The sequence below is a fragment of the Gadus macrocephalus genome, chromosome 16 (assembly GCF_031168955.1).
Source record: "Gadus macrocephalus chromosome 16, ASM3116895v1".
NCBI lineage: Eukaryota > Metazoa > Chordata > Actinopteri > Gadiformes > Gadidae > Gadus > Gadus macrocephalus.
Genome location: NC_082397.1, coordinates 6,299,178 through 6,324,311, shown reverse-complemented (window position 1 = coordinate 6,324,311; position 25,134 = coordinate 6,299,178). Strand labels below are relative to the sequence as shown.

The window sequence follows — 25,134 nt, the reverse complement described above, 5'->3', positions numbered from 1 at the left end:
CACACACACACACACACACACACACACACACACACACACACACACACACACACACACACACACACACACATCCCTCCGTAGGGATAACCCTGACCTGATCTAGTAGAACTGGTTCTATGTGCAGACAGAAGAGTTTTTAGAGTGAAAACATAAACATTTTTTTTTTTACAGATCATAACTTCCTTCTACTTTTGAAGAGCTGCTCTAACGCGGAAGTTCTTTGCTGCCCCCTAGTGGGAAGCTGGAGCACAACCTTCACTTCAACTTAATTATACTTTATCGTTAAATTTAAGGGTTAGGGTGAGGAAGAGGAAGCAGCAAGACGAGCAGGAGTAACATAAGGAGGGTAAGAACTCCACTACAGACTCTCAACGCACAGTCCATTAGCGAGGAGAAAACTGTTCTTATTCTGACACTTTTTTACAATAGAGACATTTTCCTTGGATGCATTTCTGATTGAAAGTTGTATCTCCTTTATGCATTTTATTTAAATTTTTGGACTGAGTAGAATACAGCAGATTCCCTGAACCATTTTGTCTCTGGAAATCAAGAATCCAGTCGGACCAGTCTATCTCCTCCATTTATTGACGATGCAGTCAGACCTGTCTGTCTGATGCTACAGACAATAGTCATAGTTCTTCCTTTCAGGAAGTCTAGGGGACAGATGAGCTCTAGTGTCTCATGATCGGGGATTAAACCAAGACAACAATACATTAGACAAATGTCTATTGATGACACATTACCCCTGTGTGTTTGTGTGTTTTTTGTGTTTGTGTGTAATGAGGAGTTACAGGAGGTGGGGGAGGGAAAGAGAGATACAATGATACAGAGAGAGAGAGGGAGAGAGAGAGGGAGAGAGAGAGGGAGAGAGAGGATAGAGGGAAATAAATAGAAGTGGGGTGACAGCAACAGCAACACACTCCACAACAACACACTCCACAACAAGGCCCTCACCCACAGAGAGTTACATCCAGAAAACATTACTCTTAGCCAGCTTGTCCTGGGACTCGGCCCAACACACAACAACCAAGACATCAGGCAAAACCAAATTATAAGAAAACAATAGGCAACCCAATGGCGCATTGGAAAGAATTTACCAAAAATCAGGGTAAATTGGCCTGCTACTTCTCCCTAAACAGAGAGTACACCGTTACAGAATACCTGACCACCGTGAACAGTAACACAGCCTGGCCATCGAGAAGGGATGCCACAGACAGAGCTGGCTCACAAGAGAAGACAGGCTGTTCTCCCACTGCACACAAAGCCAACTGGAAACAGAGCTGCACTACCTAACTCCCTGCCAGTCATGCGAAGAAGGCTTCAGAAACACACAATTCCAACTGATCATACAGACATGCAAGGACTTTGAAAACACTCCAGATGCTAACACCTGATGAAAGACAAACCTTAATCCCCATAAACTGACTTATCCCACTGGACTTTAACCACTAGCACACCTTTGTTAAACTGCACTATTTCTTCCACATTGTAAATACAGTGTTTGAACAGTGTATCTTTCATTTATCTGTTTATAGGAGATACTGAACTTCTTTATGCACTCTTAGTTTTCCACAATTAGTTTTGAAGAGAGAGAGAGAGAGAGAGAGAGAGAGAGAGAGAGAGAGAGAGAGAGAGAGAGAGAGAGAGAGAGAGAGAGAGAGAGAGAGAGTCCAGATAACGCAGAGCAAGGGGTGAACATATTCGTCACTGTGTTTACTTAGTCACTATGGTAACTTGGTAATAAGTGGCCACAAAATCCATCCATAACACTTTACAACCTTTACATGCACTGTGTGTGTGTGTGTGTGTGTGTGTGTGTGTGTGTGTGTGTGTGTGTGTGTGTGTGTGTGTGTGTGTGTGTGTGTGTGTGTGTGTGTGTGTGTGTGTGTGTGTGTGTGTGTGTTACCTCTATATCGTAGAATGCCCTGTAAAATGAAAAAAATAAAAGAAGTAGGTAGACAGACACACAGACTGGTAATAATAATAATTTAGTAATTTTATATAGGGCTTTTCAAAATACTCAAAGAAGGAAGTTATTTTCTGGAAGTTGGCGGAGGATGATTTGTAGAGAGAGATACAGACAGGTAGACACAGAAAGACAGACAGATAGACAGACAGGTAGACAGGAATGTAGACAAAGAGAGAAGGACTGACAGAGAACGGACAGCGTTACAGACAGAGAGGCCGACAGAGAGGCAGACAGATAGACACAGACAGATAGACGAACAGGCCGGTAATTATATCTAAGTGTCTACGCTTGGTCTTTAGGTCGAGGAGCTTTGCCATGTTCCCCTCCATCTGACATCACTTCCTCCCCTCCATCTGACATCACTTCCTCCTCTGGCCCAACAGAACAACGGCTGGCATCGGTTCGCATCATGGTCCAGAATAACTGAAAACAAACAAAACAGCATTCATGTTTGTGTGTGTGTGTGTGTGTGTGTGTGTGTGTGTGTGTGTGTGTGTGTGTGTGTGTGTGTGTGTGTGTGTGTGTGTGTGTGTGTGTACGTGTGTGTGTGTCTCTGATTGAGTGTGTGTGGGAAGGGGGGTTCTGTTAAAAGGGGTTGCGCATAAAACAGGTATGACATAAGACATCCCCTCTACACACACATTTTTCATTTGACCTAAAGTTATCTCTACTTGTTTTTATATATATTTCTATTTTTTTATTTTTTGTTGTTTTAACAGCAAAAGCATTATTAGGCTGATTGTATTTTGTATTCAATTTTACATACTATTATTTACATATTTGAGTGCAACGTTAGAGAGCTCTGTTTGCACATTTCTATATTTAATTATACATAAGAGAGAGAGAGAAATAGTTAGTAAAAAATACAGAAAATCAAAGAGAGAAATAAACGTATAAATAAATACATTTAATATAGGCCTATCATCTGAACCTTCTGTGGCCCAATGTGCGAACATGATGTAGGCCTACTAGTCTGATATGATGGACGCAGGTGATAGAATATGCACTCGGTCCCCATCTAGCGGTTTGTCCGATGAACTGCGTGTAGAACACCTGTAGAGGCCAAACCAATATTAGTTCACATCGCATAGCTTTTTACCATTTGCGCGGGTGTGTGTGTGTGTGTGTGTGTGTGTGTGTGTGTGTGTGTGTGTGTGTGTGTGTGTGTGTGTGTGTGTGTGTGTGTGTGTGTGTGTGTGTGTGTGTGTGTGTGTGTGTGTGTGTGTGTGTGTGTGTGTGTGTGTGTGTGTGTGTGTGTGTGTGTGTGTGTGTGTGTGCGCGCGCGCCTGCGTGTGGGAGGGGCCAGAGCTCACCTTGAGAGTTCCGGTGAGGTGTTTTTTCATCAGACAACAAAAGGTCCCCAAACAAGGAAGTGTTTCACACTAGAAGTAGAACTAGAGCATCAACAGTTTGAAGACCGCGTCAACAGTGGGCAATGCTGAAAGAAATGACCAGGCCAATGGATCTCCTAGGAGTTTGGGTGGTAATTCTTCTCTTAAACGCTGTTTTCCCGACCTCCTACAGTGCAGTGTGCGAATGGGATTGGAAAATTGACGCGGCGCAGGGTCTCGACCCCAGTTCCCTGGACGCCGGGGCACGTAAACTATCGGTGCTCCGCGACGTGCATGACATGGAACACTGCCAGATGGCGTGCTGCGCCGAGACCGCCTGCCAGCTCGCTATGATTGGCACCCCGGCGGACGGAACCCCGGAGTGCCAGCTGGTCAGCTGCATGCAGGACGGCCGGGACGTGTGTCTCCTCCAGCCCAGCACACAATTCAAGGTCTACCGCAAGAAGACGCAGGTGGAGACGGACAGGCAGAACGCCACCGAACTCCCTTCACTGTCTACCGACGCACGGGCTCGGAGCGAGGGGAATTCCACCAACTTTGAAAAGGGTTAGTTAATACCGGAGAGGTTTGTGAATACAGTTATATGTTTTGTCAGTATTGGCTAGTAGTGGTATGGTAAGTACCAGGGGCATTTCTAGGTTTTTGAAATATCCGGGGCTTAGCTCAGAGGGAAAGGCAATTGTTTTTGTATGCTTTATTGTGCAAGCACATTTTTCATAATGCTTTACCTAAATACACAAAATACGCAGTTTATTATAGCTTTAAATAGCTACCTGACTGCTGTGCTGCGTATCCCCAGACATCTAAACTTCCATTCATGTTATTTCAGAGTAAAATGAAAGAGAGAGAGAGATATTCACCTGAGGTGGTAAACAGTCTGGTTATGTTTTTAAACCGTTTATTCTCTTGCCAGAATAACTATCTAGAAGGACTAAGCTATTTTATTTTGAGATGCCCCTTGAATCCCAATGTTTGTTTCTAGTGTAAAGCAGGCAAAAAAAAAGGTTAATACTAGAGGCTTAGTTAATACCAGTAGGGTGGATTAGTACAGGTACAGTACCAGGTACAAGGTTGGGTCTAGTCTAGGTTAAAGAGACAAAATGCCTGCTGCGTCACCATTGCTTTTGGACAATGCACACTATTAGGATGATTGATTGGTTCTGTGTTACTAGCAGTTGTTATCTTAAAGTTGTGTAAGTAGTCTTTCTGGTCCCAGTGGAAAGCATTCAGCGTTGTGGTGTGAGCGTTGGGGAAAGTTGCATTGCGCACACAAGCTATGTCCTCCACGCCCAACCACTCCTGGCGTCTCACCTTTCATTCGTTGTGCTGCATAGTTCGAGGAAGATGTGGACCATCCGGTTAGGTAACTCCTAGTACTAATGCATTGGGTTAGTTAGAGATGGTTAGTTTAGGTAAAGGGCTAGAGATTTTTAAGTTTAGATGTTGGGTTAGACGTGGTTAGTGTATTAGTTTAGGGATGGTTCGTTTAGGTATTCATTAGAGATGATTAGTTTAGGTATTGGGTTTGAATGGTCAGGGTCGATGTTAGTTTAGAGATGGGTTAGTTTAGGTATTCGGTTAAGTCAAGGTGTTATGATGGTTAAGTTGAAGTAAGCGTTCTGATGATAAGCAACGGTGATGTCTGCGTAGTTGCACCCTCGGATGAGCACATTTAACAAGGAGTATCGGTCAACAACTTCCTGTTAGTTTACTCTACAAGAACCTCACAGAAACATGTCATTATTTCCAGAAACAATGTAGATCTAACATCCTGGTTTGACCCCTGACCACTTCCTAACACAATGCTCTTCTTAGGGCATCACCATTTTATAGTGCTGTCTGAAATGTGGGTGTACAATTCTAGTCCCCCACATAGTCACTACTCAATACTCTCATTGCACCATACTATACAACTGATACACACATATTTCCACATATCCCATGATGCAAAGGGGTTTTCTATGTCATCCACTTCCTCCATAGAGACTTTCAGGCACACACTGGTTCTTTATACAAATGAACTGTCAAGGAGGCAAGGCAAGCCAAGGCAACTTTATTTATATAGCACTTTTCATACACAAGGCAGACTCAAAGTGCTTCACATATAAACATTGTCACACAATAAAATAAAATAATAGATAAGTAAAAGAAAACATATGCAAAGAAATGGGTAAAATAGAAAGTTAAAAAGGTTAGTTTTAGTATTAAAATAAAGGCAAAGTTAAAAAAGCTTTTTAGAAGAAGCTTTTTTTTTTCTTAAGATTTAGCAGAAAGCTAAAGCAAACATAAAAGTCTTCAGTCTTGTTTTAAAGGTGCTCAGAGTTGGGGCAAGTCTTAAATCCTCTAGGAGTTTATTCCAGCTATTTGTTGCATAGTAACTAAATCCTGCTTTCCCATGTTTCGTGTTTACTCTGGGGATAATTAACAGATTGGTCTCAGAGGATCTTAGTGGTCTAGAACTTAAAGGCTTATGTAGTGGAAGCATATCAGTTAAATATTTTGGGCCAAAACCATATAGGGATTTTTAGCAACATGATTTTAAAATCAATTCTCTGACCTACTGGAAGCCAATGTAACGATTTGAGAATTGGTGTAATATGTTACATTTTTTTGGTCTTTGTTAGAACTCTAGCAGCAGCATTCTGAACAAGCACAGGAGCAATATCTAACACGGGTCAATAGTGTACTATTAGTGTCCACTACATAAGTTAAGTGAACACAGACTTTGTTTACAGAGATTATCTTGTAGATGTTTAGATCTAACACCACTTCATGAACTGGTTACCGTTTGAGATACAGCATCCCGGCTTGACTTCAACCTACCCACGATCTTCCACAACGAGTCCCCCTGAATGAGGTTGTTTGCAGATAGCAGGTGTAGGGGAGTTATAGTTAAATATAAATTAATTACTGCAGGAGGCCAATGAAGATTGGTTCTACGTTTTCTTTCTCCTAGCAGATTTGGAAGTGTGTTTGTTAGGGCTGCGTAATAAAATCGATTTAATCGATTTTGGATCGATTTCATTTAAGTTTGGCAATATCGATACATAGGGCATGAGATCGATTATTTACTTTTTTTGTTCTTTTTTTTTTGTTACCATTATTATTATTTTTGCACTTTTATAAACAATGCCTTAATGCAATTTGCAATGATGGAATGTTGTAGTAGTTCCATTACACTTTCACTTGCAATTCCTTTCTAATTTAAAAATGGCACTTTTGAGACTTGAGACAGTTTTATTTGCAGCTCAAGTTTAAACTGTCCAATTTACAAGTTTTCACTTAAAACCTGTTGTTAAAGATGAAGAGAAAAAATAAAGTACATGTGTATTTTGTAACGCAGTTGAGCCATTTTCATAATTTAAGAGCAGATTGAATCGAATTGAATCGTGATTAATCGATTCAGAACCTTTATGAATCAAATAGAATCGATTTAGGAAATTGGTCACGATACCCAGCCCTAGTGTTTGTATCTGTAGTCACTCTTTCTCTCCCTCAGATCAGTGCAGGAGGCTTATGAAGGTGGGTTCCTGCAAGGCCGCCTTCCCACGGTTCTACTACGATATGTACACCCAGAGCTGTCGGAAATTCATCTACGGAGGCTGTGAGAGCAACGGAAACAACTTCGAGAGTGTGCGGGAGTGTGAGACTGCTTGTGAGGGGGTCAAAGGTACAGCGATTCTGGAGGCGTTATGATGTTGTAGAAACGAGCCCAACGTGGCTATATCAGATGGTATGCTAACACACACGTCGCAGTAGCTAAAGCAACAGTGGCTCTGTGCATGCTGCCGTCAACTCTTTCAGTCCGAATTGGGTTTGCCTGCTCTTCGCTGTTAGCTTAGCTACTCTAAACATTTGGGGGCGTGGGCGTGGGTGGAGATGGGTATAGATCTCTGCCTATGCAGAGAGAGAGATTTGCATGTCTCTAAGGGAGAGAAGGAATGTTGTTAAGGAGAATGTTTGTTGTGGTATGGGACCAGAACATTCAGATGCAGGTGTTGTGTCAGGGTAAAGGCTGGTTGGGGTTTGTTTCTGGGATTAAGGTTTGCATGCGGGTTAGGGTTGGGTGTGGGTTCTACATGTTGTCTGACCGGTTTAGTCGACAAACGCATGATCATATACACAAACATTCACCCGCACACAAACAGCAGCGCACACTAGCGCTCAAATACGCACATATAAAAGGCCAAATGGGTCTAAATGAAAGAATTTCCACATCTCAACGGCCTAAAATACACTGGTGGCGTTTTGGAAGTCAAATTAACTCCTCCTCTTAGTTCTCGCAGCCAGGAATTATGCACCTTCTTCACCCAGTCAACGATAACCAAAGTCAGACCACATCAGTCTATTAATGAATGCTCTATTGTTCGCGCTGTGCACTACACCATGTGGACCTAGGCTATATCGGGGGTTAAATCCATGTTCAATATAGTGATGCACTGTAGACTTACCATTGTTTTCACTTGGATCTATTTGTCTCCATTTAGTCCTCACAAAGTAACGTATGGATCCGTATCTCCACCTGCTACGACTGTGTTCAATGTGAACATTTTTATCTCTGTCCATATCAAATCAATAAAGAAGATTGTTGAATGCTTTGTTCACAAGAATACGGTCTACATCAAGAAGAGTAGATGTAGGTCTACAGAAACACACATTCACTTAACCCTTCACATAACCACTCCCACTCACTATACAGCCCCTCACACTCAATATAAAGCCCCTCACACTCATTACATAACCCCTTCCACTTACTTTACACCCTGCCCTATTCCTAACATAAACCCTCCCAGTCCTTGCATTACCCATCCTACTCACTACATGACTCCTCCCCCACCATCCACATGTGTGTGAGCTGTAACCATGGTGATGTCCTCCCTGTCCCAGGACCAAATGGGAGACTCCGATCCCGCCCTGCCAATGGTTCATATCCAACAGCTCCCGCTGAGGCGCCCGGTAACCCATCTCATCTCTTCAATAATGCTGTTACCGTGACGATAACCAATCACGGCTCCTCAAGATACAAACACACACACAGACCTGCATGGAGATTAGACAAGACTCCTCCCACATCTAAATAAGCCACACCTGCATAGTTGCTCATCAACATATTCCTTCCTTCTAGTGGCATCTGGTATACGGAACAGACAATAATAACATTCCACTCTCTCAAGCTCGGTCTCTCTGTGTCTGTCTTTCTGTGTAACTCTCTCGCTTGCTGTCTCTGTCTCCAGTTCCTCCTACCTCCGATGTCCCTCTACCAGAGATTTCTGAAGACGAGTTTGCACGTAGGTACCAACGAGAGAGAGAGAGAGAGAGATCAGAAAAAGAGGAAGAGAGATGGGTGATCAGAGAGAATAAATAGAACTGCAGACAATGAGGTCATATCCTGTCCTAACCCTGACCTCTGACCTCCAGATCTCTGTGGGGTGGCGCCAGCGGTGGGACCGTGCCGTGCGGCTCTGCCTAGATGGTACTACAACAGCGACACACACACCTGTCAATCATTCATCTATGGGGGATGCAGGGGCAACAAGAACAACTACGGCAGCCAGGAGAATTGCAAGGTCGCCTGCACAGGTAGAACCTGCCTCACTACCTCTCTGGGTCTCCCTCACTCTCACGAACACGGGTCTCTCGGTCTCGGGCTCTCTGGCTATTTGACTCTTTGTCTGAGTCTCTCTGTAAAGGGATGTGTTGTGGCATGTATAGTAAGTGTCCTGTGCTCTCTCATCCCATAATAGTCACTGTGTTGCCGTCTCCCAAAAAATCCAAAGGCAAAATGATTCCGATGGAACCCCAGGACAGCAAAGGTAAGCCAGGAGCGACCCACAGAGGACGCTGAGGCACTGAACATAATGTATCACCATCAGGGCTGACCCTGACCTCTGACCTCTGACCTCTAGACCACTGCCTGGAGGGCCCTGAGCCGGGTCCGTGTCGCGCAGCCTTCCCTCGCTTCTTCTACCAGCCCAGCACCGGCTCTTGCCTCTCCTTCATCTACGGAGGTTGCCGGGGCAACAAGAACCGTTACGAGACACTGGATGACTGCATGTCCAAGTGTGACGGGCGAGGTACACATGACCTTTAACCCATGACCTCTGATGGCCTCCAACCCCCTTAACCTCTGACCCCTAGTGTGGACCCGGCCCAGATGAACTGTTAACTCTGACCTCTCTCTGGTTCACAGGTCACACAGGTCAGGATGCCCAGGGGACCGTTGGAGGAAGGGACCGCTCTCCAGGTGGCAAATACCCTGATGTGTACCCTAGACGTATATACTGTATATACTCTGTTATGTACCCTAGCATATATACCCTGATGTGTACCCTAGACGTATATACTGTATATACTCTGTTATGTACCCTAGTGTATATATTCCCCGATGTGTACCCTAGACGTATATACTGTATATACTCTGTTATGTGCCCTAGCATATATACCCTGATGTGTACCCTAGACGTACATACTGTATATACTCTGTTATGTACCCTAGTATATATACCCTGATGTGTACCCTAGACGTATATACTGTATATACTCTGTTATGTACCCTAGTATATATACCCTGATGTGTACCCTAGACGTATATACTGTATATACTCTGTTATGTACCCTAGTATATATACCCTGATGTGTACCCTAGACGTATATACTGTATATACTCTGTTATGTACCCTAGTATATATACCCTGATGTGTACCCTAGACGTATATACTGTATATACTCTGTTATGTACCCTAGTATATATACCCTGATGTGTACCCTAGACGTATATACTGTATATACTCTGTTATGTACCCTAGTATATATACCCTGATGTGTACCCTAGACGTATATACTGTATATACTCTGTTATGTACCCTAGTATATACCCTGATGTGTACCCTAGTGTATATATACCCTGATGTCTATCCTGATATCTACTCTAGTGTGTGTGTGTGTGTGTGTGTTTTTATTGTAAAAGAAAAGTCTAATTCTTAACTATACAGGAAGAATACAGCTGTATAATCACAAGGGCATAATGATACAATTAATTAACCTGAATATACCCTAATATCATATCTACCACAATATTTGACCTTCTCCGTCTTTCTGCATGGTCTTCCAGCATTCTTCCTCGTTGGTACCCTGGCGGTGATCTCTGTTCTGGTTCTGACCGGTCTGATCATGATCACCCTCCACCGCAACAAAGTCCTACGCCGCAGCACCACAATCAGGTCAGTCACCCGATCACACGCAGCGCCTCAAACGCACGCAGCACCTCACACACACACACACGCGCAACTTACCCTGAACCCGTAACCAGAAGGAGCCGACAGAGCTTTGCACTGACCTGATCTGGTCTCCTCTCCGCAGTGATAAAGAGGAGCTGCTGCCCGACCAGGGAGAGCACTCATCCCTGGAGTCTCTGTCCGTCCCAGAGAGCCCCAGGACGGGCAAGGTGTAATGCCAGGGCCCGGCTTCACGCTCGGCCCTGAGCTCAGGTGGTCTCCTGGGCTCCTGTGATAGAGCTTTTCTTTATTTGTGTGAAACTGTCAACGTACTACTGCTACTTCCACTCGAACAACTACTACTCTGAAACAGGACGGGGCCACTTTCCACTGTTGTCAATGTAAGCCTGATGTGTAGCCTTCCTCTCGACCTGTCATGGAGGCACTCGTTCTGCCATAAATGAGTTTGAACTCTAAGCCCACGTGCGTTTCTCAGGTACTATTTAGAAATTAAAGCTGTTAACGCGACCTTGGTAAGACCTCTAACCCTGGCTTGCTGGCATGCCCGTGTAGAACGAGCCAGAGATAAACTTCAATTTATTATTCTGTGAAATACAATAATTTTTCTGCAAACAAACACTTAAGAAGGAACCTTTTTTATTTTTTTTATCTGTATTTCTTTTATCGGTTAATCAGCCCTAGCTTCTATGGGCTACAGACCTGAAGGATGTTGTGAAATGCTCTTTTAAAACTGTTACTCATTGCTTTTAATAGAATCTTAACCTGTGACATTTTTTTTCCTCAATGAACAATCTGAATGTAAATGATTTGTTAGTGTTGTGGACTGGACACCACTCTGATTCATATAAACGATATTCTCAATTTTTTTCACATGTGCTTCAAACAGACAAATCATTAAATGTTTGTGTCCCTTATTATCGTTGTGCTGACCTCTGTATATTCTCTTCAATAAAAATGGACCTCTCAATCTCTGTCACCTGGGGGTTTCTTAGGTTGGGCTGGTCGGGGGGACGGGAGCGTGGTAATGTTTTTCCCCCTTCCTGATCACCTTTAGCCGCCTGTAAACCAGGGAATCCTTAGGTTTGGCACTATGCCGCATGCGCTTCACGCACGTTTCCTCACCACCACGGATAGCTTCACGTATTATTATTATTATCATAATAATAAATAAATGAATGAATATATATATATAAATCTATAATAAATAAATAAATAAATATATGAATGCGACACGTGGCGGCGGATTGTATTTGCGTGGTCGCATATCCGTTACCAAGGCAACCCGCTGGGCCGCATCTGCACGTGGTTTAACTAATTAGTGACACGCTCCGCGCTAATGAGTTCACCTGTGGCGATTCGTGCTCAGTCATCTCTAACCCTCCCTTTCTGCTGCTCAGTAGGCCAAATTAAGCAGGTCGGTCTCCCCACTAACCGTCTAACGTCTCCCAGGTACGGTGATGTATACTTTAGGAGTTTAACCAGAACTTGGTTGGAGTTTCCCGGTTTTGTGTGACAAATGACAGTTCTTGTAACGAACGCTTTTCGAAGTAAAGACATCTGGACCTGCTGTGAGTAGAACGTTTATTTTCCTACTAGGCTTACTTGATGTTTAATGTTGGTTCTTGATGTAATTGGACATCATTTGTAGTGTTTTTGCGTGGTTATAGGCCATTTATTTATTCAGGTGGTGTGGTTAAATGTGGATTCAATGTGCTAGTTGTGTGGGCTGATTTAAGACGTCTATAGAGTCTGATGCGTTTGCCAAATCATGTTTTTTATTAAGCCCTTGATCGTTTTATTAGGTGGATTTTTGCCTTTTAAAAACAAATTAAAAGTTAAAACCCTTAAGAATTTGATATATTTCTTTCAAGTATATTAGTCTAGATGCAGCTAAACTATACACAACTGCCAAAATAAAGTTAAAAAAAATGATTAGTATCAAGTTTTAATGAAGTTTCTACAGGTTAAAGGACTGTCGTTTGGAGAAGATTGGTGCCAATATTTGGGGAAAGGAATGCATGATTAATTCAAATTAAGTTGGCTTGAATCAACTTTGCCTCAGTGGTGTGGTTTGAGCACTAAAACGAATCTGCTCGTTCCGTTACTTCACAGGTCAAGGAGGAGAAAGTGATTCTGTGAGTATCAAAACTGAACCATGAAGAAGAAACTGCGAACTGTAAGTCCTTATATTTCCTCTTTATGCTGGGGCATTGTTTTGGCCTCCTCGTTGGCTGAGGTGGAAAGGTGAATGATTTAAATAATGTTTTTTGTTGGTACTTGGGCTAATTACCTGTTTAGTTTGAACATGTGTCAATGCTGTGTTAGAAGGGTTGTAGTATAGGTTCCAAGTGAATTGTGAGAATAGTAACATAGGGTTTCAGAGTGCAGCCAAAACATACTCCAAGGTTTTGTCTAGATTTTCTTTCGACATGCTTCGCCACTACTTCCTGAACTTTGCATCACGCCACATGAGTTACCGTACTGATGAGGGTTCAGATTGAGTGATCAGAGATGCATGCTAGGGTTCTGCGCTGTCTGAAGCCTCCAGCTCTGTAGACTTGCCCCCTTCAGGTGAAGGCATGTGTCTAAGAGGTGGTTGTGAAGTCATTTACATGAACTGGGATGTCATTCAAGATGGTGACAGGCTCTCACCTAAAGGAGAAACGCCCGGGGATGAGATGTGAGGGCTCTTCCTCAACGACTAGAACACCACCTCGGTCCTTCGCTAGAGAACCATGGAGCACCTTTCAACGTTGCCCACCATACATCTTGAAGCCGTAGCTACGGTTTCTCTACCTCCGCAGCTGGAGTAGAGCACAGCTGCAGTCACGAAAAGGGTCCTTGGTGGGATCTTACCGCGATAGGTTCTGATTTAAGAGGACCGAACTTCCAGGACCAGCTGGCCTCCTCCATTACTCTGCAGTTCAGCCTGAGAAAGGCTTGCATCTGAGCCAGCAGAGGGCTCATCGGCCTGCTGTTCATATGGGATGAGGAGAATCCTACTGTAAAGACCTACCAACCAATCCCTGCTCTGTTCAAGGTCTGGTCCGTTCATGACCTACCTACCAACTACTGGGACGTCCGATACCTACCAACTACTGGGACGTCCGATACCTACCAACTACTGGGACGTCTGAAACCTACCAACTACTGGGACGTCTGAAACCTACCAACTACTGGGATGTCTGAAACCTACCAGCTACTGGGATGTCTGAAACCTACCAGCTACTGGGATGTCTGAAACCTACCAGCTACTGGGATGTCTGAAACCTACCAGCTACTGGGATGTCCGAAACCTACCAGCTACTGGGATGTCCGATACCTACCATCCCACCACTGGGGTGACCTAATCAGATTACCTTCTCACCACTTCCATCAAATCCCGTCCCTGTTCTCAGGCTCATCAAAGCGGAAGAGTTTGAGTCTGAAGGAAAACAACTGGACTGCCTGTGGCTCTTCAGGTGGGCATGGCGAGGGTTCTACCTTGCCTGGTTGTTCATGCGGTCAGGGTTTTACCTGGCCTGGTTGTTCATGCGGTCAGGGTTCTACCTGGCCTGGTTGTTCATGCGGTCAGGGTTCTACCTGGCCTGGTTGTTCATGCGGTCAGGGTTCTACCTGGCCTGGTTGTTCATGCGGTCAGGGTTCTACCTGGCCTGGTTGTTCATGCGGTCAGGGTTCTGCCTGGCCTGGTTGTTCATGCGGTCAGGGTTCTGCCTGGCCTGGTTGTTCATGTGGTCAGGGTTCTGCCTGGCCTGGTTCTTCATGTGGTCAGGGTTCTACCTGGCCTGGTTGTTCATGCGGTCAGGGTTCTGCCTGGCCTGATGTTCATGCGGTCAGGGTTCTGCCTGGCCTGGTTCTTCACGCGGTCAGGGTTCTGCCTGGCCTGGTTCTTCATGCGGTCAGGGTTCTGCCTGGCCTGGTTCTTCATGTGGTCAGGGTTCTGCCTGGCCTGGTTCTTCATGTGGTCAGGGTTCTGCCTGGCCTGGTTGTTCATGTGGTCAGGGTTCTGCCTGGCCTGGTTGTTCATGTAGTCAGGGTTCTACCTGGCCTGGTTGTTCATGTAGTCAGGGTTCTACCTGGCCTGGTTGTTCATGTGGTCAGGGTTCTACCTGGCCTGGTTGTTCATGTGGTCAGGGTTCTACCTGGCCTGGTTGTTCATGTGGTCAGGGTTCTACCTGGCCTGGTTGTTCATGTAGTCAGGGTTCTACCTGGCCTGGTTGTTCATGTGGTCAGGGTTCTACCTGGCCTGGTTGTTCATGTGGTCAGGGTTCTACCTGGCCTGGTTGTTCATGTAGTCAGGGTTCTACCTGGCCTGGTTGTTCATGTAGTCGGGGTTCTACCTGGCCTGGGGTTCTTCATCCGGGCGTGATCAGGGTGACGAGGCATACCATGTGTGATCGTGATGACATGGGGATACGCACTTATTATACATCACAACATTTTAGGAAATGGTCCTTCAAGCTTGAAAGACTGCGACGTGGCTGCCCTTTCTAGCCCCGACATGATAGTTGGCTGGCAGGCCCTGTGGATTGTATCTTCTGGACTCCTGTGCTGGGATGCAAGTTTTTCTTGGGCTGAATTGCAATGCATTTGTCGATGCTAGCTGGACCTGGGAGTTGGGTCCCCCTTTGAATCAGAAACCATCTTGGTAACATCCCAACTAGGGTTCTCTTCATGCTGTAACCAAGCTCTTCTTCAGCTGAGGAGGAAAAGAAATCCTCGCTGGGGCTTCAAGATCTATGAAGAGGAATATTGAAATGTGTGCAATGGTTCCCTCCCGTAGGCGCTGTGGTGTATTCTAGTCGCTGAGAAAGAGCCCTCGCATCCTACCCATGGTGTCTCTCCTTGGGGAGTCCCTGTCACAGTCTTGACGGATGTTCCAGGTCATGTAACTGATGCAACAGCCCTTTTGAACACTGTTTCTCCGGAGGGGGGCACGTCTACAGAACAGTAGACTTCAGACAGCACAGTATCCTAACATGCATCTCTGGCCACTCAGACCACACCCGGATCAATATGACAATGCTCATGCGATGTGAAGCGAGGAAGTAGCCAAAAGACGGATTAGTTAGCTTTTTTTGTACACTGGCAAGCATTGTTAATTGGTAGATAATTAGTTAAATGGGGTAACTGAAATGTTTAGTCAAAATATTTTGTACATAAACCAACAGCAACAAACTACCAGATCGCCTCAAGGTAAGTCTGTTGGCTGTATTTTGCAATGAGACGACCACAAGATCTTCATCGTCGTTCAGCTCAAGGTGAGGTGCTGGTTACGTTACTTAGGGATGGTTCGTACTGGAACGTTACGATTCCAGTATGACGGGGCTTGGGGTTTCTGTAGAGGTTGGTAGTTAGTTTTGTGCAGTCTGTGAAGCTCTAATGCTGCAGTACTGTGTGGTGGAGGATAACTGGTAGTACGAACAGGATTGGCAATTGCGTTACGTCATCCACACCTTATTATGGCGTCTGGCAGTACGATCAGGATTGGCAATTGCGTTATGTCATCCACACCTTATTATGGCGTCTGGCAGTACGATCAATATTGGCATTTGCGTAAACCTCATAACTAATGAGCGTACCCAATTAAGGTAATCTGGCAGTGCCCCATTTCTATAGGTAACCATCTGCGATTATTGGTAAATCCTTATGCACTAGAAATTAGGAAGGGCACTCTTAAAATATATATATTTTTAATTATCCCACAAAATACCACAAACTACTTTGATAACTGCGCTATACAATCAACTCTTGATTTTCTGCGCACACATTTATCGGGTCGCGTAAAAGATGGAGACGACGGCATTTACATACTACGGCTTTTTAGTTCTTCAACAACCCAGCAGCTGAATGTGGCCAAGTATCATTTTACTATCTAAATTACTATTGATATTGCTAGTGTTCTAAATATCTGGGCTGTGATCTGCTCAATAGTTTCTGCTAGACTTCAGAAACAAAAGGAAGGGTTAAATGTAAATGTGCTTATTCACGTATTATCAAATGGTATAGCTGTTTAGAAAAGTAAAGTTAATTGTTGCGCAAATGCTACCATAAACCTTTGACTTTTGAATAAATCAAACTAAGCACAAGGCAACTAAGATACGTGGTGACCAAGAACTCTTATATTGATGTTCAGTTTATTATTGGTGAGGCAGTGATGTAAAGCGCGTTGTGGTGTTTTTAAATGGATGAATGTTGTGCTAACAGACGGGGGGAAACTCCAGGCCTTGCAGTCCTGATCCTGTATGATGCAGAAGATGTCAATCCAACCGCACATGTGAGTGTTTGATATTGAAGCTTTCACATTGATTCCCACAGTATTTACCAATCTTTTATAACATTATGATCTTCTCAGTGATCTCTGCAGCGTGGTCGGTGGGAGGAGATGTGGCCGAGCCGTTGAACCAGGCTCTATCGGTGTAAGTGGCTTTCGATCAATGTTGATTTTTGCGTTAAAAGGATGAATATTGGATGTTAATGTGCTTGATTATGATGGTTCAGTACCTTGATTTAGTGTTTGGGAGTCCGCTTCCTGAAGACGTCCAACCTGTGTCTAGTTTATTGCTTCTCTTTCTGAAAAATGTACTCATCGCTTTGGTTAAAAGCATCTGCTAAATGCCCTCAATGTAAATGTAGTTGATTAATAAAGCTAATTTACAGCAGTTTAGAAATGGCATGTCGTCTCCCAAGGTTTAGTTAAATATTGTACAACACAGCTGGTTGGACCTGAGGCTGGGGACCAGAGGGTAACCCCACTACCTGGACCAGTAATGGGGCAGCAGGGTGGACCAGGGTACCATCTCCAAGCCGCTCTGAAACTAATTGTTGAGGCTGATTATTTTTTATTATCTTTCTCAGATTTTCATTCTGACAGTAGTAGTTTATACATTTCTCAACGAGTCAACTTGTAAACTTGAAGTTAGATATTTTTTCCCCTTTACAAAAGCAAGGGTGTGCAGGTTTGACCTCCCCGGCTTTGTTACCAGATTTTGGACCCAACTACTGCCGTTTCATGTTAGGTCAGGACGCGTTGGTGGAGGAGGAGGGCTGATGGAGGAGAGCCGACGGAGCCATGGTGGACGAGAGCCGACGGAGCCATGGTGGACGAGAGCCGACGGAGCCATGGTGGACGAGAGCCGACGGAGCCATGGTGGACGAGAGCCGACGGAGCCATGGTGGACGAGAGCCGACGGAGGAGCCGTGGTGGACGAGAGCCGACGGAGGAGCCGTGGTGGAGGTCCTGCCTTAAGAATGATGTCGGGGTGAATGCAGCCAATCTCTAAATTGATTATCACTCTCACAGCTACTGAACGGTTTCTGTTCTAAAATCGGTTACTTCAGCCGTCATCTAATATGGCTGATTTTGGACCCAACTACTGCCGTTTGTTAGGTCAGGACGCGTTGGTTGAGGAGGAGGGCTGATGGAGGAGAGCCGACGGAGCCATGGTGGACGAGAGCCGACAGCGCCATGGTGGTCGAGAGCCGACGGAGGAGCCGTGGTGGACGAGAGCCGATGGAGGAGCCGTGGTGGAGGTCCTGCCTTAAGAATGATGTCGGGGTGAATGCAGCCAGTCTCTAAATTGATTATCACTCACTGCTACTGAACGGTTTCTGTTCTAAAATCGGTTACTTCAGCCGTCATCTAATATGGCAGATTTAGAGAAAACCGTCCTTGGCTTAATGGAGCCATCGGTGAAGTTTTATTGAGACTCTAACCCCTCAATGTGAAGGCTGGAGTCTACGCTACTGGTACAAGAATTCTACAAGTTTTATCGTTTGTTTTAAATATGGAGTTTCAGCTGAGGCAGAAGACTGTTTTAATAATGTTAACAGTCCAATTTCAAATGTGTTCTGTTGAATTCACAGAATGTTCTACCATTCTCCTGCATAACACATTTCCAAGTGTGTGCATGGTTCTTATTTGTTTTTTTTAACTTGCAGTGTCTTCTATTCCTCTACATTTTACACCAAAAGCCAGTACTTTGGTTCAGAATGGTTTAAAAGAGGCTTCCAGAGAATAATCCCACCCACTGCTCAACTACCACCCCTGTTTGTTACAGACCCGATGGCCTTGGCTGATGGAGGAACTGCATCTGGAGGACGACCATGAATCTACCTGCCAACAGGTGGTACTGGTTTGCACTGGTACGCATGAACTGAACATGGTGGACATGAGGCAAATTCCCTGCTTTTTGCTCCAGACCAGGACTCTGTGATGGAGGGGTGGTGATGGAGCCGTGCTGAGGACCCGCTGGTGAAGGACGTCCCTCGGTGGGGGGGCAAGGACAGCCGACCCTGAGGTGATTATACCTTACACTGCCACCTCAATGTGAAGGAGGAGGCTGCTAGACTAGCCACTCCACCAGCCCTACATCGGTCTCTTCAGCCATCGTTTTGATCAGAATGATTTTGAGAAAAAAGTCGCTGGGTTAATGGAGCTGTGAGTGAACAGGATTTATTCACTCACAATTTTGCTCTCCATGTGAGGCTGAAAGTTCACATGGAGAGTTCTGAAAGTTGTTATTCTGTAAAGGGGACGTATTATACCACCAGGTGTGAGTGTGATTAGCCTAACAAGCGGTTTTGAAAATCTGCCCCATATGACATCACTAGTGGGCGTGTCCACCTAGATCTGTGCTGTACAGATCATTCTACCAGCCTACCCAGTGGACCGAAGTAAACGTTGCTCATCTATCCAGCACAGATCTAGGTGTACACGCCCAGTAGTGATGTAATATGTGTCAGATTTTGGAAACGGCTTGTAAGGCTAATCACACTCACACCTGGTGGTATAATGTCCCCTTTTAAAATGAAGAAAAACTGTCTACTGAGGTGTGAGAATGTTTTTTTTTTTTTTCATATCGTGATTGTATCGATGACCCACCAGGATCCGCTCGGATCTACGATCGCTACGATGCGACTGCAGAGGTCTCTGGAAGGTAAAGGACAGCTGTGGGTCATCATTGTGTTCAGTCATGTGACGATCAGAACTAAGTGATTCAATTATTTATGGAACTGAACAGCATTTTCATCAACTAGAATCTTTCAGTGTTCTGACTTAAAAGATTACAAACTATAGCTGCTTTGCATTTGCTTTAGTTTCTATGCAAGTTGGAAAGAATAAAACAAATCATATTCAATGCCCTCATTAACATTCCAGCCAGGGCTTTGGTTTAAACTGGGCGTCACAAGAATACCCCCCCCCCCCAATTGCTCAACTACCACCACTGTTTACACAGACCAGGAGTCCTTGCCTGAGGAGAGCTGATGGAGGAGCCGTGCACCTGGAGAACCATGAGTCTGCCTGCCAACAAGTAGTACTGGTATGTTTGCATGAACTAAACATGACTTGTACTGGGAAACAACAGTTTACTACCAGACATTATAGCAAACTACCACTGATGTCAGACCATCAAACTACCACTTTGATTGTGCCCAGACATTGAGGCCAAACGGCCCCGTTTGTCCCCAAACAGGAAGGCGGGGCATAGGGAGGTGATGGAGGACCTGCCTGGTGAAGGACATCAGGGTGGGGCGAGTGACACCCGACTCCAAGGGGATATCCACTGAGGAGAGAGCTGAAGGAGCCATGCATCTGGAAGGTGAGTCTGTTGTTGATGGAACTCTAAACGGGGTAGGATGGGGTGTTGGGCTCTCCATCAAATGGTGCTGGGTTCCACCCCTGAGTTCTCAGACTACATGGCATGGCGCACTTCTGAATTCACCAAGACTCTTTGGCTCGGACGGTCTGCCAGATAACTGAATCGTTGTGTCCTTTTGTATTCATATCATCCGTCTTTGTAAGGTGCAGTTGAAATGCTGTGTCCAGTCTGGGACACACACCTGAGCTGCGTCAAGCCTGTATCTCTGACCAGCTGGAGTCCCTTAGGTCAGTAGCCCACTGCTGAAGATGACATGGATATCGTGTTCATTGACTACAGGTGTAATAACCTTTTGATAATGTGACACTATCTAGACAGTCAACTGAACAATATGCTGTTTTCCTCTGTCCACATTTCAGTGATCAACAACCGCCACTCATCGCTGGCCTGTGGATTCATCTCCTTCACTCACACAACGTGACCTTGGCCTGTGGATTCATCTACTCCACACTCACACAACAGGACTTTGGCCTGTGGATTCATCTACTCCACACTCACACAACAGGACTTTGGCCTGTGGATTCATCTCCTCCACACTCACGCAACGTGACCTTCTCACCATCTGTTGCACGTTTGGATGCACCTAGCGTGTTCCATCGAGGGTTCCTTCCTCCCCACGGTGGGAGGGTTCCTTGTCCTTCAAGGCGTCGGGGTTCAGTGTTAGGGACAGAGTTAGGGACAGATGGCTGCGCTGGATTCACAATATACGCTTTGTGATCAAAATGGGTTCGGACATTGGACAAAACACTTCCCAAAATGTTTCAATGTGCAAACGATTTTATAAAATGTATACTCATGGTGTTTATATAAAATCATATATAACAAATTCTACCTGGTTGTGTGGCTTTTTCTGCATGTTGTGCATTATGTGATGTTTAATACTGACCATAATGAGTTAACCTATACACCTATATACCCCCTACCCCCCCCCTCTACCCTCACCTTGACCCCCCCCCCCTACCCTCACCCCCCCTCTACCCTCACCTTGACCCCCCCTCTACCCTCACCTTGACCCCCCCCCCTCTACCCTCACCCCCCCTCTACCCTCACCTTGACCCCCCCCTCTACCCTCACCTTGACCCCCCCCTCTACCCTCACCTTGACCCCCCCTCTACCCTCACCTTGACCCCCCCTCTACCCTCACCTTGACCCCCCCCTCTACCCTCACCTTGACCCCCCCTCTACCCTCACCTTGACCCCCCCCTCTACCCTCACCTTGACCCCCCCCCTCTACCCTCACCTTGACCCCCCCTCTACCCTCACCTTGACCCCCCCCTCTACCCTCACCTTGACCCCCCCTCTACCCTCACCTTGACCCCCCCTCTACCCTCACCTTTACCCACCCCCCTCTACCCTCACCCCCCCTCTACCCTCACCTTGACCCCCCCTCTACCCTCACCTTGACCCCCCCCCCCTCTACCCTCACCTTGACCCCCCCCTCTACCCTCACCTTGACCCCCCCCCTCTACCCTCACCTTGACCCCCCCCCCTCTACCCTCACCTTGACCCCCCCCCCTCTACCCTCACCTTGACCCCCCCCCCCCTCTACCCTCACCTTGACCCCCCCCCTCTACCCTCACCTTGACCCCCCCCCTCTACCCTCACCTTGACCCCCCCCCTCTACCCTCACCTTGACCCCCCCCCCCTCTACCCTCACCTTGACCCCCCCCCCCTCTACCCTCACCTTGACCCCCCCCTCTACCCTCACCTACACCCCCCCCCCCTCTACCCTCATCACCTTGACCCCCCCCCCCCTCTACCCTCACCTTGACCCCCCCCCCCCCTCTACCCTCATATTAGACATTCTCTGATACTATTGGCCGAGGCGGCGGGAAGCATATGGCGAGTGGATAGTGCCAAACCTAAAGATTCCCTGGAAGAGGCGAAGGAGCAGCCTACCCTACGTCGCCGTGGGAACGTGTGAAATTTTGAATGGGATTGATTGGGACGGCAGACAGAGACCAGCAGCGACATCACGGCGGCGGCATGGAAGATCCGTCCACCGGCGGCGGTGTCACGGCGACGTACAGAAGGAAATTCAGACAAAATGTACGTCTACTCTCGACGTGTGGATAAGTTCGTCGCCACTAAGACGCCTGCTGCCCTACGTCGCCGTGAGAACGCCTGAACTAGGTATGTGGCCACAAAGCGCTTCAGTGTGATTTTATGACGTAGTTTACGATTAACTAGTGTTTTATCCAACCAGCACATTTATATCACTTGGAACAGCAATGTATAATGGTGTAGGACGGATAAAGTGATGTTTAAATGTAGGCCATTTTGATGGTGCCTGTTTTGATACGGTTATTCACTCTCAAAGTAGACCTATTGTTGTTTTAGTTGAGATAATGAATTGCTAATTTGTTTGGGTAAAGCGCTTCATTGTGATTTTATGACTTAGTTTAGGATTTACTAGTGTTTTATACAACCAGCACATTTATATCACTTGGAACAGCAATGTATAATGGTGTAGGGCGGATAAAGTGTTGTTTAAATGTAGGCCATTTTGATGGTGCCTGTTTTGATACTGTTATTCACTCTCAAAGTAGACCTATTATTGTTTTAGTTGAGATAATGAATTGCTAATTTGTATGGGGAACTTACTGTAATTAAAATGGGTAGGTCTACAGACTTGGCATTAAACACCACTGAAAGTGTTATCTTTTACTACAGTATATCTGTTAAGAGTCACATTCATACTTAATATTTATATTAATGTAATTAGATAAATGAATTTGATTTGAAGGTTTATTTTGGTTATTGGTTATTGGGTTTATTTAATCAGTCATACAGAAGAAATTGTGTAGATTATTCATTGATTGAGATAACAATGCTAAGAATATCTGATCTGTGTAAAATAAAGGAGATGACAATGGCAGCCAACATAACCAGCGTTAAATCTCCTCTCTTGCCTGTTTTCATATTTCCTTGTACACACAGGAGACTATAGATCTACCAACACAACAATTTATTATCCGTACAATACCAAGAATCAACAGATTTTCACGATTACAATCATGAATACAATTTGAATTAAGCTCACCTTCACAAACAAATATATTCTAAATGAATACTCTGAGCAAGCATGACAATACTGCAAGCCATTACATCATGTCTTGTACTACACTAATGCTACTCAATACCTTTGCAAATACTTTGCAGGAGGGAGAATCCCAGCACAGTGACCTGACTGCAATCGTGTGTTTGAGGCACTTTTCATCCAACTCTACGAGCAGTACTGTGGATCAAGGCGCGTATGTGGAGTCAGGCACCAGTGTTTGAGCCATACCCCCACATCCGGCAAGTCATTATTAATATCATGGTGATGGAGAAAAGCACCACCCGGCTCCAAGTGATAAATACTGCAACAATCACAAGATGTTGAGTTTATAAACACTTTACCCAGCCAATAATAACCTAGTATCTGTGCCATTTCCTGTGTAGCCATGTTGTCATCTGATATTATGCTTTGTTATACAAAGAAGGTAATACTTTTAGGCACTGCACGGGAGAACTGTCGCGAGCCCAGAGAGGCTCCATCTTCTGTTCTGAGGCCTGCTCCTGAGCTTCCTCTCCAGTCAACTAAACCAGCTCTTCAACCACTTGCCCACACCTCCACTTCTCCTGCCTGCCTCCCAGATTCTGGTTCCTGTGGTTCCGGTTCTAAACCTGCAGAAGTGTCTCGTCCCAGTTCCACGTTTTTATGCTTTGCCAGACCCTTATTGGATGACTGCAATCAAAGCTTTTGTTTGGCCGTCTGCCAAAATAATACATGTTGGCTTACAACTAGTGACTACAATGAAGTCTTCTATCTGCCCAATAATGTTTTTCTTCTTTCTTGCCTTCTCAAATTCAACATTTGTATGGTTAATTATCTGCTGTCAAAGCACAGATTCTGTTGAATGATCGATGCTTAAAATTTACTTTGAAACACAGATGAATGCGGTTGTTAATTCACAAATGTTTTCTGTTTCATCAAAGAAATTCCATTGTGATAATTTACATTGTTACATTGATTTATATATTAACTACAACTTTTGAAAAAGAAAGTGAATAATATAGCCTAGATAGAAAACAGAAAATGTCATAGGCCTGGGCTGGGGGGTATTCCACGAACGGACGTTTAAAGGCACCCAGTGCAACTTTATGTAAACATTCAATGAAAAATAAACATTAAATTTCTAGTCTTTTTTACACGTAGTAAGTTTCAATAACTCCATACCATTACATATCGACATTCAAGGAGCAAAGATGAGACGTCGTTGTGTGGTGAGAACTGATAGAAAATCGTAAACAACAACAATCGCCGGTGGGGAGAAGCCATTTTTCCATTGACTGGAAGCCTGCTTTATTTATTGTAGGTTACAAAAAATAAAGAAAATGGCGGCATTGTTGTTATCGATTTTGTATCAGTTCTCACCACACAACGACGTCTCATCTTTGCTGCTTAAATGTCGGTATGTAATGGTATGGAGTTATTGAAACTTACTACATGTAAAAAAGACTAGAAATTGAATGTTTATTTTTAAGCCTCGAAAGTTGCACTGGGTGCCTTTAACAAACAGAGTTAACGCTGAACTCTAGGTTGAGTGAGCCTGTGCCAACTAAACCAGAGCTGTCGGTTCTACGGCACCGGTTATGCATTAGTTCAATCAACACAGGGTTGTGCGCGTCCACGCCAAACCTATAAAGAAGTGATTTATGGATCATGGAAACCCTGATCGAAATGGGGAAACGGGCCGCTTGAAAGTGAAAATGTCATGTTGTCCTGGGAACCGGATTTTCAGTTCTAAACAACCGAACGAGAGATGGCGTTGAGATGTCTCGTTTCTTTCCAAATGAAAATAAATCAATATCAAGAGGTGAAAATCACCAATCGAAACATGTCGAGGCGTTAATGTATTCACTGCAAGGTA

At 45.0% G+C, this 25,134-nt stretch overlaps 1 protein-coding gene and 2 long non-coding RNA genes across 4 annotated transcripts; 2 read left to right on the top strand and 1 right to left on the bottom strand.

The window, feature by feature from the left end:
• Positions 1-2,011: 2,011 nt before the first annotated feature.
• LOC132474965 (uncharacterized) lies at positions 2,012-3,391 on the bottom strand. The gene is made up of 3 exons (XR_009529784.1): positions 3,283-3,391; positions 2,939-3,022; positions 2,012-2,392 (listed from the first exon to the last, which is right to left on the bottom strand). It is a non-coding gene; the product is annotated as an uncharacterized LOC132474965 (long non-coding RNA).
• Positions 3,247-11,523, top strand: spint2 (serine peptidase inhibitor, Kunitz type, 2). 2 transcript variants are annotated; one of them, XM_060075861.1, is made up of 10 exons: positions 3,247-3,867; positions 6,821-6,991; positions 8,209-8,277; positions 8,556-8,609; positions 8,740-8,901; positions 9,066-9,134; positions 9,228-9,395; positions 9,512-9,565; positions 10,433-10,541; positions 10,681-11,523. In XM_060075861.1, the coding sequence occupies exons 1-10, from the start codon at positions 3,405-3,407 to the stop codon at positions 10,769-10,771; spliced, it is 1,410 nt and encodes a 469-aa protein (XP_059931844.1). In that variant the 5' UTR covers positions 3,247-3,404; the 3' UTR covers positions 10,772-11,523. The 2 variants fall into 2 exon arrangements, with proteins under 2 accessions (XP_059931844.1, XP_059931843.1); XM_060075860.1 differs by lacking the exon at positions 8,209-8,277 and having other exon boundaries at positions 3,298-3,867.
• Positions 11,524-16,541: 5,018 nt separating this feature from the next.
• LOC132474963 (uncharacterized) lies at positions 16,542-20,955 on the top strand. The gene is made up of 9 exons (XR_009529782.1): positions 16,542-16,833; positions 16,912-16,975; positions 18,617-18,682; positions 18,758-18,856; positions 19,444-19,495; positions 19,796-19,879; positions 20,033-20,158; positions 20,368-20,445; positions 20,578-20,955. It is a non-coding gene; the product is annotated as an uncharacterized LOC132474963 (long non-coding RNA).
• Positions 20,956-25,134: the final 4,179 nt, after the last annotated feature.

Coding starts and splice junctions, on each gene's coding strand:
- spint2 (XM_060075861.1), top strand. CDS start 3,405: ATGCTGAAAGAAATGACCAGGCCAATGGATCTCCTAGGAGTTTGGGTG. Junction 3,868..6,820: donor TTCCACCAACTTTGAAAAGG/GTTAGTTAATAC, acceptor TCTCTCCCTCAG/ATCAGTGCAGGAGGCTTATG. Junction 10,542..10,680: donor CGCCGCAGCACCACAATCAG/GTCAGTCACCCG, acceptor TCCTCTCCGCAG/TGATAAAGAGGAGCTGCTGC.